The sequence below is a fragment of the Strongylocentrotus purpuratus genome, unplaced genomic scaffold (assembly GCF_000002235.5).
Source record: "Strongylocentrotus purpuratus isolate Spur 01 unplaced genomic scaffold, Spur_5.0 spur5_scaffold_8, whole genome shotgun sequence".
Lineage (NCBI taxonomy): Eukaryota > Metazoa > Echinodermata > Echinoidea > Camarodonta > Strongylocentrotidae > Strongylocentrotus > Strongylocentrotus purpuratus.
In genome coordinates, this window is record NW_022145614.1 from 26,588,590 (window position 1) to 26,607,336 (window position 18,747).

Below are 18,747 nucleotides of genomic sequence, written 5' to 3' on the forward strand. Positions count from 1 at the left end.
ATTTTTAATATTTGTGTACCACTACAAATATTTGACAATTTGAAAGAACGCCTTTTATGTTGTATTTCAGCCAATGCTGATGTTAGCCTTTTCGTGTTGGTTATATTACGCACAACCAGCCGGCCCATGTAGTGTTATTATCAATAAATTAAATAATAAACGGTCACCGTATTTGTTTTAAAGTGGAGCTGAATTGGTATGATCGTTTTGGCTAAATTTCACACATTTTGGGGTCTAAAATTACCTTCATAGCAATTGTAGGTTCTAAAAGGGCATTCAAATGTCATAGATAAGAATAAGAGCAATAACTATGCACTTTGAAGGTATTTGTGGTCTGAAAACAGAACTCAACTATCCCTTCAAATGAAGAAGAAATTTTTTTTAGAACTTTGATAGGCAGGTCCGATTTCAGTTTCTGTGAAGAAAATTTGAAACAAGATCCAATCCAACGAAGAAAAGGAGACCGAACGAGAAACGCAAATTTACCTGCTGATAAAGTGAAAATCTTTGAATGATAACAAAAAAGAAAGAAATATTTATTACACTGATATTAAAGACAAGATTCAAGTGATATAATTTGCTTACCGAAATTCGTTGTAACATAGAGATGGTTCCACGTGAATCCAACTCATGGTGTCTATATCTCGTTTCTTCTTCTGTGAAACGGTTGTGCGTCTGTTTTATCTAATATATACTGTTGGTGTGTGCGTGTGTGTGTGTGTGTGTGTGTGCGTGTGTGTGTGCGTGTGTGCGTGTGTGTGTGTGCGTGTGTATGTGCGTGTGCGTATGTGCGTGTGTGTGTGTGTGTGTGAATACGGGTGTAGTATAGGTATTGGAAAGAATGGGTGTATGTGGGCGTATGATTTTTATTGTATTACTATTGGCTGTTGATTAATTTCATTCAAATTTTATTTATGCTAATTTATTTCTTTATATTTTGTACAGGGCCTCCTCCCAAAGCTTTGCTTTCTTTGAATTTTTTGTATATATTCATTAAGTAATTTTTTTTTTTTTTTTTAATGGAAAACAAATTGAATTGAATTGAAGGAATCGCGGCCTGGCCTTTTAAAAATGAGAATAAAATATATAACGGCTTTAATGATATTGTCTGTGAAACCCTGTATGGCATTAGTCTACCAATCCTTTTATTCTCCATCACGAATTGGAAATGCGGTAAATATATGAAACCTTCAGTCCATTAGATGTGATTGGCAATATCGAAAGCGTTTATTTTAGCCTTGAAAGCTCTCCTCGAAATGAAGGTATGATTGATGCAGACAGTGGCGTACGCAGGATTTTTTCAAGGGGGGGGGGTCAAATCGGGCCAAATATCGCAACGACTCAGCCAGCCGCTGAATAAGCGGGGGGGGGGGGTAAGAGGATACTTTTTTTCTTTCTTTTTTTACCTCGAAATTTGAAAAATTGACATTTTGCTCTGTTAGGGGGGGGGGGGTATAGTCATCTGTTTTAGGTCAGCCTAATTAAAGAGGAAATTTGACACAGTCGACCAGGATGTATCATTAGAAGATTAACACGATGATGGAGTCATTGGCCATGAGTTGCATTGCTTTAATAGCTGGATGACAGACTCCAAGTAAATAAAATAGATGAGCTCATGTCATCGCTATCCTCAATTACAATTCAGTTCCACCTCAGGGCTCAGTATTAGGACCACTGGTGTTTGATGTATAAATAAATAGTTCATCCTTTGCTTTCACTGGTCTACAATTTGAAGTACATAATATTTGCTGATGATACTGCACTGCTGTTTAGTGCAAAACAAATCCCTTGAATAACAACATGATATGCAACGCAGTCTACAAATGGCAGACATGTGGTTTCTTCAAAATAAGCTGACGCTGAATTTAAAAGAGACAAAGTTTATGTTGTTAGGCACTCGTCAAAGACTTACAACATTTTCTTATCTAGTTTTGTAAACCTCTATAATCGTCACATTGAAACTTTTAAGATCATATTAAAATATAATGGCATAATTCCTTTTCCTCTCTCTCTCTCTCTCTATTCCCCAAGCGAAGTTTTATTTCCATAATTTCAGTACATATTTACATTGATTACTCCATGACTGAATTAAAAAAAACATTGGCTAAAAACTAAATTACAACGTATATTCAACAATTCTTCCAGCTTATTATTAGTTTCTTTGCTAATACATTCATACTTTAAAAACAATTTTAGCAACGACTTGGCTTTTAATAAACAAACGAAGCAAAAAAATAACAGAACCATTGACAATTTTGTTGACGTAACATATTTTAATTGCATATCGCGCATAATGAACACAATATTGAGGAGAGCATATTTCTTTACCTACCTGTCCTGGAATGCTCCCCAGGGAGTGGAGAATGTGCATGCATTGTGTGCGGGTAAGCCTGAATCCTATGACCGGGGTTATAATATATTTATCTGTAAAGCGCTTTGAGAGGGCCTTCGGTCCTGAAAAGCGCTATATAAGAACTAGCTATTATTATTAATATTACAACTAATATATTTTTGTTTATTTGTGTAGTTCTACTTGGAATAGATAAAATATCAAATTACATAATATTTTCCAAAACATAATCACATCCTTGCAATACAACAAAAAGTGAAACGTTGAATCAACCTTTTTACAAGTGTTACAACAATTTTCCATTAATATAAATTTTCTTTTTTAATTGTTTAACTTTTTAATTACGAATTTGCTTTAATTCAAATCAAAATACATCCTTCCTAACAAATTCATTATCTAAATCTAGAAAGGAATTCAAAAAATAAATGACAATTTGTTCTCTTGACTTCTTCCGTACTTACAAACGATAGTAATCTTACACTTTAATAAACAAACAAATTTACCTTATTACCTTTTTCTATTTCTATGAGATTCGAAATATCATATTCGTCTTTTAAATCATTGACATCACGCAATTTATCTAACCACCACTCAAAAAATGATTTTTTTTTTCTTCAATTTTGTATATCTTAAATCAAATAAGAGCTGTTGTGCGTTCCCATTTGTCATTAATTAATTTAGGGTCATTCCAGATACCATTTGTAATCAAATTATCAATTTTCAAAAAACCGGCATCTTGCCATTTTCTATAAAAAACAATATTTTTTGTATAAAGGTAATGTTACTATTTTTCATATAGTTTCATTTGAAATATTTTTACATATCGATGAATCTTAGTACTGACCAAGTACAAAAGAAGAACTACATATACAACGTTCTGGCAAATTATGTTTAGTGCGTAATAAATTCATAACTTTTATATTACAATTGAACGGTAAAACAAAATGGCAAAACCCCTATTTTATCTGACCAGTATCTAAACATATTTTTCCAATTAGAACCATCATCATTAAGGAAACGAGATACCCATGACAAACAAAGTAAAAAATATTCCACTAGCAACATCAAACATATTCGATCCACCATTTTCAACATCATTTATTATTAATCATGCACGTTTAATTCCTTTTCTTTTTTTGGAATTCCACGCGAAAAAAAACAATAGTCTATTCAATATCTGTAAATCATGTTTTGGTACTGGTAAAATAGTTGGGGTATGCACAACTTGTGTTGCCGCCTACAATTTCATTAAAAAAAATTCTACCATAAAAAGTAAGACCGAATTTTATGTATTTGTACATTCCAGTTTAAATCTTATAACAATTTCGTATTTTCGCCTAAATACACTACAAAATATGTAACAGGTTGATCCGTATCTATAGTGTCATTATCATAATAAAAATTATCTACAATGTTCATGTTCATAACTTTTGTCTTATTCCAGTTTGCTTTCGAACCTGCAAAGTCTCAAAAATCGGTAATTTAAATCATAATATATTGTACATCATAAACAGAATTCACAAAAAATGTCGTACCGTCTGCATATTGGGGATATTTTTTAACTATCGATACCTAGATTTACACTGAATGTATCAATGTTTTTTGGGGGGTCTTATTTTACATGCTATTACTTCCACTAAAGATTTAAGAAAGTTATGCCGATAATTGACAACCCTGACGAACTCCTCTTTTAATTATAAACTTTTTTGAAAACATCCATTATTCATCACACGACCAATGGTATCAGTATAAAATTTCCTTATCCAGGTAAAAAAAAGGTTCTTTAAACTCTAATTTACAAAATACATGAAATAGGAAAAAATGGGATTCATTGACAAATGCTTTTTTTAAAAATCTAAACAAAATATAATCCCTGAACTATTGGATGTCTTCAAATAATGTATCACATCTTGTACTAACCGTATGTTGTTGTTTTTTGCTGCGGATCTTTTCTTTATTAAACCTCTTTGGTCAGTTGAAAAGATGCTTGATAAAACACGACGAAGTCTTTTAGACAATATACTCTTGTCGCAATTGTAATAACGAAATAGGTCTCCAATTGTCAAAATAACCCCTATCCCCTTCTTTAATAACAACTTTATTAGACACTGCCTTTGGGAAGAAGACGTTTTTTGTTTTTGATATCTCTCATTTAAACTTGCAAGCAAACCAATTCTTTAAGTTCTAACCAAAAAACCTTGTAAAACTCCGCATTAAGACCATTACTTCAAGGGTTGCGTTTTCACATTCCTTTTCAGTAACCCTTTCAACTCCAATGCCCCTTCTTCGGTCAGAGTATTAACCATTAAATATTTAAGATATTAAATAAGCGTTATGCTTGATGAAGAGTTGTTGTGGAAAGATCATCTCGACTATATAGCCCGAAAAGTCTCACAACGAAACGTGTTCTTGAGTGGATCTGCATAAACCTGTATTACCAAAGGAGTTTTGTTTAATGTTGTATTGTTCCCTTATTAATCTACTCTTAGACTCTGGCGATGTTGAATGGTCAAATACATCTTCAAGAATTATTATCAGGCTATCAAAATTACATAATAAAATTACAAGAATGATACTGGATGCACATCTGTCAACCCATGTATTTGACATATTTACTGTTCTAATTTGGAGAGAAATGCCTTTGCGATGGAATCAAATAGAACGATCCATTGCCTTAGTAATCTCGCAACCAATTATTTGGAATATATGTTCTCGCATCATTACATGCCTTTAAATTGTAATTGATTTATTCCATTTAACCCATTCATTCTTTTGACACAAGATTCCGGATGAATGGTTCGCTGAATAATACAATGAGAATGTTCAACAATGCTGTACAATCTTACTTTCGAATATATGGTATTTACAGGGTGGAGCAGTCTTTGTTTGAATCAAAGAAATAGTGGCTCATTCCATGCCTTTTAATAGTAATTGAATAATCCCATTACTATCAAATATAATCTACATATCAACGACAAAACATTGACAAATTATAAAATCCTGAGATATATTGCTAGTTTAATACGATATAGTTAGGTTGAGTTTAAAATTGTGTTTGATGTTGTTGTGATTGCTTTTGGTTTTGTTTAATTTGTTGGTAAATTCCAGCGAAAGTCTTTGAAGAAGTCTTGAAAATTGATAAACTATTCTTAATATGCCTTAAATCATTATTTGGTACATGCATATCAAATTTTATAATCAATTTGTCTATAATTTTAAACTTTAATCATATCGTTGTCTAAGCTCACTGACAATCTTATGCTCTAAAAATAATACTACCATTAAATTGATGAAAGTAAATAAATAATATAATGTTAATATAATTATACAACGTTGATAAAATATGCGGGGCATGACTATGCGATGGTCTACCGACATTACAAAATTAATAAGTTTTAGTATTGAGCTTAATATTTTAATCTACTGCTTCAGAAAAACCCAAATGTTTAGACCACTCGACTACGGCGCCTTTACACAAAACCTGTTCAGTCTTTTCGCAAGTGCCAAAGTTTTTTTAAATTTTCTTTAACAGCATCTCACAATCCGCCAGATGGTCTGACGGACAAGTGGTTGCGCAATGGCATATGTGATGGGATTGATAAGACTGTTGGAGTACGACGCCCAGCGAACAAATTCTGTAACGCCGGCAGGCATCTTACTCTTGAAGTCGAGGGCGATAATGGCTACGCTACTTGGCAACCAAGTCAAGAAGAACGCTACTGTAATCAAAGTCAGAGTTCGCATCACTTTGTTGCTATTGGATGATGATAGGTGACTAGGTTTCATACGACTGTCCTTGGCTGGTGTTGGCCCTGCGATCCTGCGAGTTGATATTTCTTGGGATGGATCCGATCGACTATTTAGCTGCCGGGACAAGGTTTCTGGATCTTCTCTTCTGGGGTCATCTTTTGAAGGTCTACAAGAGCAAATGCTGTTCGATTGGTTTGATGTTGAGTCCTAAGTATCTGTTTCTTGTTGTACATCGATAATTCCTTGCTGATTATGAACGTTGACAACAGTATCATCGTTTTGAACACCACTGGCGTTGATATCAATTCGGGTACCGTCATCGTTGTCAAGACTTTGATCGTGAGGGTCTGTCAAGGAAATGTCATTCGTTGTTTCACGCTGAAACTGAGTGTTTATGTCACCTTCGGCTTTGTTCATTGGTTTGAAGTTGAATCTCTTCCACAAACTCCGGCTACCAGAGGCTTTCACTGTAAAATGTATCTTTATATGAATAAAAGTAATAATGATAATGGGAACAGCAAAATTGGCGATTGTTACCGCAATACTGGTATAGAAATGTCGGCCATAATTTACCCAAAAGAAGCCTTTATTATGTGCTGCGTGAAATGGTTACACCAGGTTCCAGATCGTAGTGATAGGAATCCAGAAGGACAAAGCAACCACCCAAGTGAGACCATTGACAAGGTGCGCTATTCTTTTCTTCTTCCGTTGAAAATGCAGGATCGGGTAGGAGGTTGCCACGTAACGGTCCGAAGCAATCGCGATGATACCAAGTACGGACACACCAATCACTGAATTTTGAATACCAAGAAAGAAATGCCCGACGATGTCCCCAAAAATCCATTTCCGGAATAAATTGACGGTGCTACGGATCGCCATTATGATCCCTACTAGAAGATCAGAGATGGTGATGTTGAGGATGTACTGGTTGGAATAGGTGCGCAATTTTCTTTCGATGTGGAATGCCCTCAGAATCAAGGCGTTCATTGCCACTGTCATAGCTGATAGTGAAAAGAGTAGGCTGAAAACAACAACAGAGCCATCAGTAGTGTTCAATGTCAGATTGGCTGGCTCTGAGCTGTATCTTATTTGCTCGTCTATGTTCATACCCTGTACTTCGTTTTGTTTACAATCATTATTTTACCTCAATATGATTTTTGTTTCCCAAATTTTCTACTTCTGAAAGAAAAACCTTAGCAAACAAAATGTTTAATATATACAGAATAAATAAGAGACAGATTTTACCACTCATTGGAGGGTATTCGATACACTTGATAAAGCTGATACTTTTATATTTCAAATTGTAACCCTAAATGAGTTCTAACAGAGACACAACATCAGCAACCGTAGTAAAAATCAACATAACTTGATGTGACTATAAACAAAATTTCAAAATGGCAAGAAAGATAATCACCTCGATCCGGCAAAATGGTGTTCCCTCTTGAATGATCGATTGTGAGGTAAATCAGAAATTACGAAGTGGAGATCTACTTATATACTAATGCAACACGATATACCGCCGTCATGTTTGATTCATAGTCGAATTCTATACATTCTATAGATCGTGATAAAGCGTAGATCGTAACAAAGCGGATGGTGCTCTTCTTAGCAAGTATCTAGAGCAAAATAATATGTTGAAGTTAATATCTACGTATAGATAGATGTTAGACTTAGCAGTCATTTCTTAAAGAAGCATTGAACATGTATAGTCATATCAAAAACAATCTAAAGGTTGTAATAGCACGAACCCTCGCTCATGTCCGCCTGGTTTCAATAGTAGTACTATTTCGTCATCAATTATATGACCTTGCCTTTAAAATATCGCAGCTTTGATAAGGTGTGGTATAAAACTATTCAAGGAATGTTTCCTTCTGATTCCTATTGAAATCACCTGGTTTGCGTGTGGCAAATATAAGAATAATCTGCGTTTGTTCGTAATGTTGGTTACGCGGTGCCCTTTGCTGAGGTAGGCCTGTGTCAGCGACTGGCGTTGTCTTCGATGCACCATATGAGAGATCGATCGTAGGCCTACAGATTGAAATAAACAGTGCAAACATTTCTTTGAACATCTGGCACATGTATTAATTACCTTCTTGGGCTTCTTTGGATAACGAAATGATGTCGTGGGTACAATGGGAATCAATCTGTGCCACTCCTGTTTGTTCGGCAAATTGATCTAGACATTATCCAAGTGATCATCGGCGTAGCAAATTTTGCACGGGGACACTAAAGGGAGGGGGAGGACGGGAAAGTAAAAGAAGATGCTATGACCCCCTCTCCCGTCCTCCGATTAATCAATGCTCTTTTTAGTTTACATTTCACCCGTTTCCAATTCTCCATGACATCGTCTCCCCTCAATAGCAGGATCCCCGCTATATACGCCATTGATAATGGTTTTATTGTCGGCACCTCAAAATCCGTAGAAGAGTCTTGCGGAACACCGGTTGCGCCATAGCATAGGTTACGGGGTTGAGAAGGCTGTTTATAAATGTTACCCAACGTCCAACAGCACTTTTATTGGACGTTATGATTGATATGCAACTTGGCAGCGAAGTTATGAAAAATACCACAATGATGAAGGTCAGAGTACGCAAGGCTTTGTGATTATCCGCTGAAGACAGGTGCCGAGGGTTCCTTTGAGTCCCATCAGGTGTTGTTGAGTGTGTTGTACTGCGCATTGGTGTAACTTGGTGATTAAACGGTCGCATGTTTTGCTCCGGTGTTGTAGATGCCCGACCATGCTGTCCAACGTCTTCAACTATGTCAACTGTGATATGATCCGACTGGAGTGAGATCGATGGTTTTGAAGCATTCCCTTCAAGAACTTTAATAACACTAGTATTCTCTTCTTGATTAACGCTGCTATTAACATTGGTTTGAGAATTATTGCACTCTAGAATATCTACGAAACCATCATTGGTTCGTCCATGTTGTACTGAACTCGTGGCGTCAATTTTAGATCCAGTCTTTTCTTTTGAGTTAAATCGTTTTGATAGACTTCTGCTACCAGAAGTTTTTACTCGATGATAAATCTTTAAATAAAGGAGGACGATTATAATGAAAGGAATGACGAACCTATAGATCATAACCACAGTGCTGGCATGTATGTTCCTTTTGTAATTTGACCTAGATGTGTCTTCGTCGGGACTCACATCAAGTGGTTGCACGAAGTCCCAAATAGTCGCCATGGGAAACCAAAAAAATGCCGCTACTATCCAGGTAATGAAATTGACAATGTGGGCAATCTTTTTCTTCTTTCGTTTAAAGTGCTGGAGAGGGTAGTGAGTTGCAACGTAACGGTCTAAAGTTATGCCAATGATACCGAGAACGGATACAGTTACGACTGTATTCTGAATACCATTAAACACATTTAGAAAGGTTTGTCCGAATATCCACTCATCATAGAGATATACAGTACTGCGAATCGCCATGACGAACCCTACTAGAAGGTCGGAGATGGTGATGTTGAGGATGTACTGGTTCGTGTACGTCCGCAACTTTTTCTCGATGTGGAATGCTATTAGAATCAGGACGTTTAGCACCGCTGTGGTGACAGACAAGAACATGAGAAGGCCGAAAATAGCTATAGATTTGTAAGTAGGATCACCTGTCCATGGAATTGATTCTGTCAAATTCATCGAGCCAGTTGTACAAACGGCAAAAGAAGATAAGTCCCCAGTGGCCATTTGTATAAAGTTTCTCAAAACTCAACTGTAAATTTAGCAACTAAAGAACAATTCAGAATTGGTAATTCGGAGGAACGTACTTTTTTCTCTTCCAGCATTTGGTGAGGGCTGTAATTTAAGTACGAATCCAAATTCAGTCAAATACGGTTAATTTTCGCTGATATTCACAACCTTTCCCGAAGATATGTCGGTGTTACGGATCGCCATGATGAACACTACTAGAAGATCAGAGATGATGGTGAAAAAAGTAGGCTTAAAACAACAACTGAACCATCAGGTGAGTCCAATATCAGATTGACTGGCTCCGAGCTGTATACAAGCGTTAAGATTTACCATGCCTTATTCTTCTTCCACAGCTCACTGAGTAGGAGCAGAAATGAAGAAAATCCATTTAAATTTACTTTAAACGCGTTAAATTACCTTAACATATTTTTGCTGTATCTAATGGGTCCGTCCATTTTGTTAACTATCATTAATACACCACAATTTGTTTTTTTTTACCCAATTCTTGTTTCTACTTTTGAAAGAAAAAACCATAGAAAACAAAGTGTTTAATATGAACAAAATAAGCGTTCCGTGAAACACTGTTTTAACCACTAATCGGAGGATATTTGACGCAACACAAAAGTGTTGATGAGGCTGGTACTTTTGTGTATTTAAAATGCTAGCACTAAAATAATTGCTAACAAAGCCACAACAGCAACAACTTTAGTAAACATTAACAATACTTGATGTAACTATAAACTAAATATCAAAATGGCAAGAAAGATGATCACCTCGATCCGGCAAAGTGGTGTTCCCTTCTGAATGATCGATTTAGAGGTATGTAATCAGAAATGACGAAGTGAAGATCTACTTATATACTAATGCAACACGATATACCGCTGCATGTCATTTGAATAGATAGTCGAATTCTATACATTCCATAGATCATGATAACGCGTGGATCGTAACAAAGCGGATGGTGCTCTTTTTAGCAAGAATCTAAAGCAAAATGATATGCTGGAGTTGATATCTACGTAAAGATAGATGTTAGACTTAGCAGTCATTTTGAAAGAAGTATTGAACATGCATAGTCATATCAAAACAATCTAAAGGTTTTAATAGCACGAACCCTCGCTCATGTCCGCCTGGTTTCAATAGTAGTTCTATTCGTCATCAATCATATGACCCTACCTTTAAAATCTCGCAGCTTTGATGAAGGGTGAGGTAAACGTGTTCAAGAATTTTTACTTCTGATACCCATTGAAATCACCTGGGTTGCGTGAGGCAAATATAAGAATAATCTGCGTTTGTTCGTAATGCTAGTAACGCGGTGCTCTTTGCTGAGGTAGGCCTGTGTCAACGACTGGTGTTGTCTTCGATCCACTATGTGAGAGATCACTCGTCGGCCTACAGATTGAAAATGAACAGTGCAATCGTTTTGTTGAATTACTGGCACATGTATTAGTTGCCTTCTTGGGCTTGTTTGGATATCGAAATGTCACCTTGTGTACAGTAGGAATCAATATGTGCCACCCTTGTTTGTTCAGCACATTAATCTAGACAATATGCAAGAGATCATTGGCGTAGAACATTTTGCACGGGGACACTAAAGGGAGGACGGACGGGGAAGTAAAAGAAGATGCTATGACCCCGTCTCCCATCCTGCACCTAATCAATGATCTTGTTAGTTTACATTTCATCCGTTTCCAAAAAAACCTGACATCGGGGCTACCTTATCAGAAACCACAACAGAACACAATTGTATAAAGGAATAATGAAATGTTAATCTTCAGCCTACAAATCGTGGCGTCAAAAATCAACAGAATATAAACAATTTAATAGTACATAACTTTAATATAGGGCAACTTCCATCTCGTGAGTCCCTCACAGCTCCTGGTCGCTTGGCCAGTCTCTAGACTGCGTAGAAATCCCCATCGACTTGGCAGCTCATCTCTATCTCTGTCGATGACTCCCCTGGTCGCTTTGGCCAGTCTCTAGACTGCGTAGAAATCCCCGTCGACTTGACAGCTTATCTCGCCCCGACGTGGAGGTCTCTCTGAAGAAAAATGTTTCTTCTCCCTTACTAAATAATTCTGCCTCGTGCATTAAACGTCTGCACCGTAGCACTGACTTGAAGGGTTTTGTCCATTACTCTAAAGCAACTTCCCTTTACCCTAACTTTGCCAGGTCCTTAACATTCCAAACCTCTTAGGTCTGCCAGCTATTACTATTTATATTCAATAGCCAACCCAAAATCATGCATACCAAAACCCCATATACTGTGTGTCTTAAATGCAAATGTAAGCAATAATGCATCCTATGCTTGGCTACCTCTAACTGACCTTAGAGTAGTACATTTCCTTTAAGTAGTACATTTCCTTGAGAAGTACATTTCCTTGAGTAGTACATTTCCTTGAGTAGTACATTTCCCTTCTCTTCTAAAAAAAATTCCTTTCATGACACCCTCAATGGCTGGATCCCCGCTATACGCCATTGCTATTATCGTCGGCACCTCACAATCCGTAGAAGGGTCTTGCGGAACACTGGTTGCGCCATAGCATAGGTTACGGGGTTGAGAAGGCTATTGATAAATGTCATCCAACGACTTACAGCAGCAAGTGTTGTTTTATTGGACGTTATGATTGATATGCAACTTGGCAGCGAAGTTATAAAAAACACCACAATGATGAAGGTCAGAGTACGAAAGGCTATATGATTATCCGCTGAAGACAGATGCCGAGGGTTCCTTTGAATCCCATCGGGTGTTGTTGATTGTGTTGTATTTCGCATTGGTGTAACGTGATGTTGTATATGTTGCATGCTTTGCTCCGGCGATTTAAATACTCGACCAAGCTGTCGAACGTCTTCAACTGTGTCAACTGTGATATGATCCGACTGGATTGAGGTTGATGGTTTTGTAGCGTTCTCTTGAAGAACTACAATGACGCTAGCATTCTCCCCTTGAATAACACTGATGTTAAAATTGGTCTGAGAGGTGTTGCCCTCTAAAATTTCTACGAAACCATTATTGGTTCGTCCATGTCGTACTGCACTCGTGGCGTCAATTTTAGATCCAATCTTTTCTTCGAATGCATATCGTCTGGATACCCTTTTGCTACCAGACGTTTTTACTCGATGATAAATCTTTAAATAAAGGAGGACGATTATAACGAAAGGGAGGACAAACCTACAAATCGTAATCACAGTGCTGGCATAGATGTTCCTTGAGTAATTTGACGTAAAAATGTCTTCTTCGGGATTCACATCAAGTGGTTGCACGAAGTTCCAAATAGTCGCGATGGGAATCCAAAAGCATGCCGCTACTATCCATGTAATGACATTGACAATGTGGGCAATCTTTTTCTTCTTCCGTTTAAAGTGCTGGAGAGGGTAGTGAGTTGCAACGTAACGGTCTAAACTTATGGCAATGATACCGAGAATGGACACAGTTACAACTGTATTCTGAATACCTATAAACACATTTAAAAGGGTTTGTCCGAATATCCACTCATCATAGAGATAGACAATACTGCGGATCGCCATGATGAACCCCACCAGAAGATCGGAGATGGTCATGTTGAGGATGTACTGGTTCGGGTACGTCCGCAACTTTTTTTCGATGTGGAATGCTATTAGAATCAGGACGTTTTAATAGCACCGCTGTCGTGACAGACAAGAACATGAAGAGGCTGAAAATAGCTACAGGTGTGCCAGTAGGACCACCTGTCGATGGAATTGATTCAGTCTCATTCATCGAGTCAAATGTACAACCAGCAATAGAACATAAGTCCTCAGTGTCCATTTTCATAAAGTTTCTCAATACCCAACTGTACATTTAGCAAGTAACCAACATTAGACTTAGCATGCATTTTGAAAGAAGTATTGAACATGCATAGTCATATCAAAAAACAATCTAAAGGTTGTAATAGCACGAACCCTCGCTCATGTCCGCCTGGTTTCAATAGTAGTAATATTTCGTCATCAATCATATGACCCTACCTTTAAAATCTCGCAGCTTTGATAAGGGGTGGGGTAAACGTGTTCAAGGAATTTTTCCTTCTGATACCCATTGAAATCACCTGGGTTGCGTGTGGCAAATATAAGAATACTCTGCGTTTGTTCGTAATGTTAGTAACGCGGTGCTCTTTGCTGAGGTAGGCCTGTGTCAGCGACTAGCGTTGTCTTCGATGCACCATGTGAGAGATCGCTCGTAGGCCTACAGATTGAAATGAACAGTGCAAACATTTGGTTGAATTACTGGCACAGGTATTAGTTGCCTTCTTGGGCTTGTTTGGATATCGAAATGACACCTTGTGTACAGTAGGAATCAATATGTGCCACCCTTGTTTGTTCGGCACATTAATCTAGACAATATGCAAGTGATCATTGGCGTAGAAAATTTTGCGCGGGGACACTAAAGGGAGGAGGGACGGGGAAGTAAAAGAAGATGCCATGACCCCCTCTTCATCCTCCGATTAATCAACGATCTTGTTAGTTTACATTTCACCCGTTTTTGATTCTCCATGACATCGGTGCCCCTCAATGGCTGGATCTGGATTGTCGTCGGCACCTCACAATCCCTAATATAGTCTTGCGGAACACTGGTTGCGCCATAGCATAGGTTACGGGATTGAGAAGGCTACTGATAAATGTCATCCAACGACCAACAACAGCGAGTGTTGTTTTATTGGATGTTATGATTGCTATGCAACCTGGAATCGAAGTTTTGAAAAACGCCACAAGTGATGAAGGTTAGAGTACGCAAGGTTTTGTGATTGCCCGCTAGCTACAGGTTTGTCAGTAGGACCACCTGTCGATGGAATTGATTCTGTCACATTCATCGAGTCAAATGTACAAACAGCAACAGAACATAAGTCCTTAGTGGCCATCTTCATTAATTTTCTCAATACTCAACTGTAAATTTAGCAACTAACTAACATTTCAGTATAAGTAATGCAGAGGGACGCACTTTGGCGTTTTCCAGCATTTGATTTGGATTACATTTCAAGTTCGAATACAAATTCAGTCAAATAAGGAAAAAATTTGAGCTGATATCTTATTCAATATATTAATAGAGAGAGATTTAGAGTTTTAGCATTTAATCTTGTTTTATGCGGTTCCTCTGTTCGGTAGCGTGAGTATGCTTAACACTTCCAGAATAGATTGTTAATATGATCGCATTTTCAATGACGGCAGAGCACGTGATGCAATCAATGACTTCGCAATGACGTGTTGATGAATTTCGTAGACGTGCTCAATGACTAATTTCGGCAATCCTAATAAATTGAATCCAAGATTGCATAAAACGATGTTCAATATAATCAGTCGGATAAGATATTAGTCCGCCCGAAATTTTATTAACAGTCAATTTTGCTTGTATTTATAGAGGCCCACACAGTGATCGCGCATAATTTAGCTGATACTGTTGGACATTTTATTAAAGGATTATGTTACTATTCAAAGAAAGGCAAAAGCACGTTTGCTGTCAACCCTAATTACATTGATATTAAACTTGGTGTGCTCGAACCATAATAGTGACTGATGAAAATTCTTCAACCAAAAGTATGATTCACATCAACATAGACTTATTCAATCTACATCAAGCTATACACATGCAAGCTCACTTGGAAGAAGAAAAAATTATTTCATTTTTTTTTTTAAATCCATTTTCACATCAAGTTTATAAAGGAGTACAAATTAAGATTATACAGCTAGATGATAATTATCAACTTGCAACAGAAAAGTTCAACTATTAAAAGTGACAAATGCTTAACGAAACAAGCCGAGACTAATGATGAACGACTAGATTAAAATGAGTAAAGGGAATAATCTCATAAATTACATAAATGGTATCCACCGCAACTTTGGGTATATACACCATGGGAACAACAGCTATACATTTCGGGCACAGTAGAGTCCATCTCACCAGGTTTCCCACGCCAGCATTCGTCGCAATCAGAAAAAGACCCGAGCCGACAAACATAGCGTGTTGAGGATAGGGGAGCCAGCCATCAACCGCGATATCTTGTCTTCAGGAGGTCTTCACCAGTGAAGCTATTGGCTGGACAAAGGGCTCATCAAGTTTCATAATGGAACATCAGAGAACCAAAAATTAAACCGACCTTTAAGTAATCATCGATGTTAAACCAATTCATGTGAACGCGCCATAGACGTTATCAGAACTGGGACTACAGCCAGAGTGGTCACCAGAACTTAAGAGAGAGTCACTGCAATGACCAAACTAGGACCGGAAACAGAGGTTTAATCAGAACTGTGACCAGGGCCCAGAGTGATGAACAGAACTGGAGCCAGAGCCACTGTGGTGACCACGAATGGTTCAAAATCTAGAGACGTGATCAGAACTGGAGCCGGGGCCAGAGCCACTGTAATGACCATGTAGAACTGGAATCAGAGCCATAAAAGGGATTAAAACTGGAACCAGGAGCCAGAGTGATGACTGACCAGAACTGGGACCAGAGCCAGAGTGATGGCAAGAACTAGAGCCAGCGCCATTTTAATGATCAGAAATTGTACCACGGTCACAGACGTAATTAGAACTGGAACCAGGAGCAAAACTGATGACCAGAACTAGGACCAGAGCCAGAGTGATGACCAGAACTAGAGCCAGCGCCAATTTGACAATCAGAAATTGTACCAAAGCCAGAGATTCGATCAGAACTTGAGCCGGAGTCAGAGCCACTGTAAAATCAGAGCCATAGACGTGATCAGAACTGGGACCAGAGCCAGGGTGGTGACCAGAACTGGAGCCAGAGCAACTATGATGATCAGAACTGCTACCAGAGCCATAGACGTGATCAGAACAGGGACCAGAGCCAGAGGTGATGATCAGAACTGCATGAAGCCAAAGCCACTGTCATGACCAGAAATGGTACAAAAGCCAGAGGACAGAACGACTGAATATAAGAACTCGAAGTGAACTTAACCCCGACAAGAAAAAACGCCCTGTAAATTTTTTTATGATGGATTCTGCCCACTTACAGCCTTTTAAATTGCTCAGTTGAGTATTTAAATTCTAACGCTTGAAGTGGATCTTTTGCGCAACTCAAATTTTGACTTTGGTTTGATTTGATTTCTGCACTTTACCAAATAAGTCCATTTAAACAATAATTTAAAAAATGATTGAAAAAACATTGATAACTTGGTGTCAAAATGTGAATTAGATATATACATATAATAACTAACTTGATATTTATACAGTATATAACATATACTTTTAAATTTATAGTATTATCCGAACTGTCTGTGGAAAATGTAGAAAATCACAATTATAACCGTGCGCGCGCGCGTGTGTGTGTGTGTAGTGAATGGTAGATGTGCACGTAGCTCTATGTTGTATGGTGGGGTAGAAACAAAGGTAGCGTTTTTGATAAGGGAAACAATTGATAAAAATAGCGAATATGACTTGCAATGTTACCAAAATTTTAGATAGGCCTATTGCATGTTGAAATCAAATATGTTGATATTTCGATATGAGATGCTTTAAAAAACAGCGATAACTTTGCCTTATTGAATTTGGGAGAGAGTTCTAAATATTCTATAAAGGAATCGATGTAATTCCCTTAACGGAAACATGGTTACACGATGATATTAATGAATGGGAGATCAACATCCTAGCTGTATTCGACCATTCGGATGGACTGATCTGGCCAGTGGCGTACGAAGGATTTTTTCAAAGGGGGAGGGGGGGTTTAACATTTAGAAATCGGGCCAAAAAATTCGCAACGAGCTTGGGGATGCTCCGCCCCTGGACCCTCCGCCAATTTACGCTCCACTTACTTCGCTCTACCTGATCGTAAATACTTTAGCCCCCCCCCCTGAAAATGTTTCGCGGGGCCTGCATGTAACATGTAAGAGTGGTGTAGTGATACGGATTTTTTTCTCCCCCCCCAAAAAAAAAAAGTTGTTGTTCATTACGCCACTGCTTCCTCGTTCTCGCATTTCGTCCCCCCCCCCCCGGTCATGAAAAGAAATCGCCACCCCTGGAACCATGAATAAAGCAAATTTACTTGACTTAAATGAAGAAAAAAATAATTCTTAGAACTTTGATAGACGGCTCCGATTTGGTTTCTAGGAATAAAATTTGAAACAAAGCCCAATACAATGAGGAAAAGGAGACCAAACGAGAAACGCAAATATACCTGCTGACAAAGTATATCATTGATTTTACTCATGATTAATGTAACGCTTCATTCGCATTGCAACCTCATATCATATCAATTATTCTTGTCACATTTATTCACATCAATTCCACATCGACCGAGTCAACTTTAGATAGAACCATGCATGGATAAAGCAACTTTACTGGACTTAAAGGGATAGTTGAGTTCTGTTGCGGAGAGCGCTACACACAATAATTTTTGTGTGAGATAATGAATTTAAAACAAAAATAATGAAAAAGTGAGTGTCAAATTTAAAAGAACATACAATTTAAATGACAAAATCATCTTTGTTTGATAAAAAAAAAGGTTCAGAGACGGCTGAAATATCCATAAATATAACGATTTTTAATATTGTGTACCACTACAAATATTTGACAATTTGAAAAACGCCTTTTATGTTGTATTTCAGCCAATGCTGATGTTAGGCTTTTCGTGTTGGTTATATTACGCACAAAAAGTCGGCCCATGTAGTGTTATTATTAATAAATTAAATAATTAACGGTCACCCAATTTTTTTTAAAGTGAAGCTGAATTGGTATGATCGTTTTGGCTAAATTTCACACATTTTGGGGTCTAAAATTACCTTCATAGCAAATGTAGGTTCTAAAAGGGCATTCAAATGTCATAGATAAGAATAAGAGCAATAACTATGCACTTTGAAGGTATTTGTGGTCTAAAAACAGAACTCAACTATCCCTTTACATGAAGAAGAAAAAATTCTTAGAACTTTGATAGACAGGTCCGATTTGGGTTTCTGTGAAGAAAATTTGAAACAAGATCCAATCCAACGAAGAAA

The 18,747-nt window shown here is 37.6% G+C and overlaps 1 protein-coding gene across 1 annotated transcript; it reads right to left on the reverse strand.

The window, feature by feature from the left end:
* Positions 1-6,709: 6,709 nt before the first annotated feature.
* On the reverse strand, positions 6,710-13,347 carry LOC115920393 (probable G-protein coupled receptor No9). The gene is made up of 4 exons (XM_030976125.1): positions 13,302-13,347; positions 12,621-12,776; positions 9,539-9,644; positions 6,710-7,121 (listed from the first exon to the last, which is right to left on the reverse strand). The coding sequence occupies exons 1-4, from the start codon at positions 13,345-13,347 to the stop codon at positions 6,710-6,712; spliced, it is 720 nt and encodes a 239-aa protein (XP_030831985.1).
* Positions 13,348-18,747: the final 5,400 nt, after the last annotated feature.

What these genes read in the sequence shown, in the direction of transcription:
- LOC115920393 (XM_030976125.1), bottom strand. Translation starts at nt 13,347, where the DNA reads ATGACCATCTCCGATCTTCTGGTGGGGTTCATCATGGCGATCCGCA. An exon ending in GTTCATCATGGCGATCCGCA is followed by an intron (nt 12,777 to 13,301) that starts GTATTGTCTATC and finishes TAGAAATTTTAG; the next exon opens with AGGGCAACACCTCTCAGACC. An exon ending in TGAAGACGTTCGACAGCTTG is followed by an intron (nt 9,645 to 12,620) that starts GTCGAGTATTTA and finishes CTGTCACCACAG; the next exon opens with CGGTGCTAAACGTCCTGATT.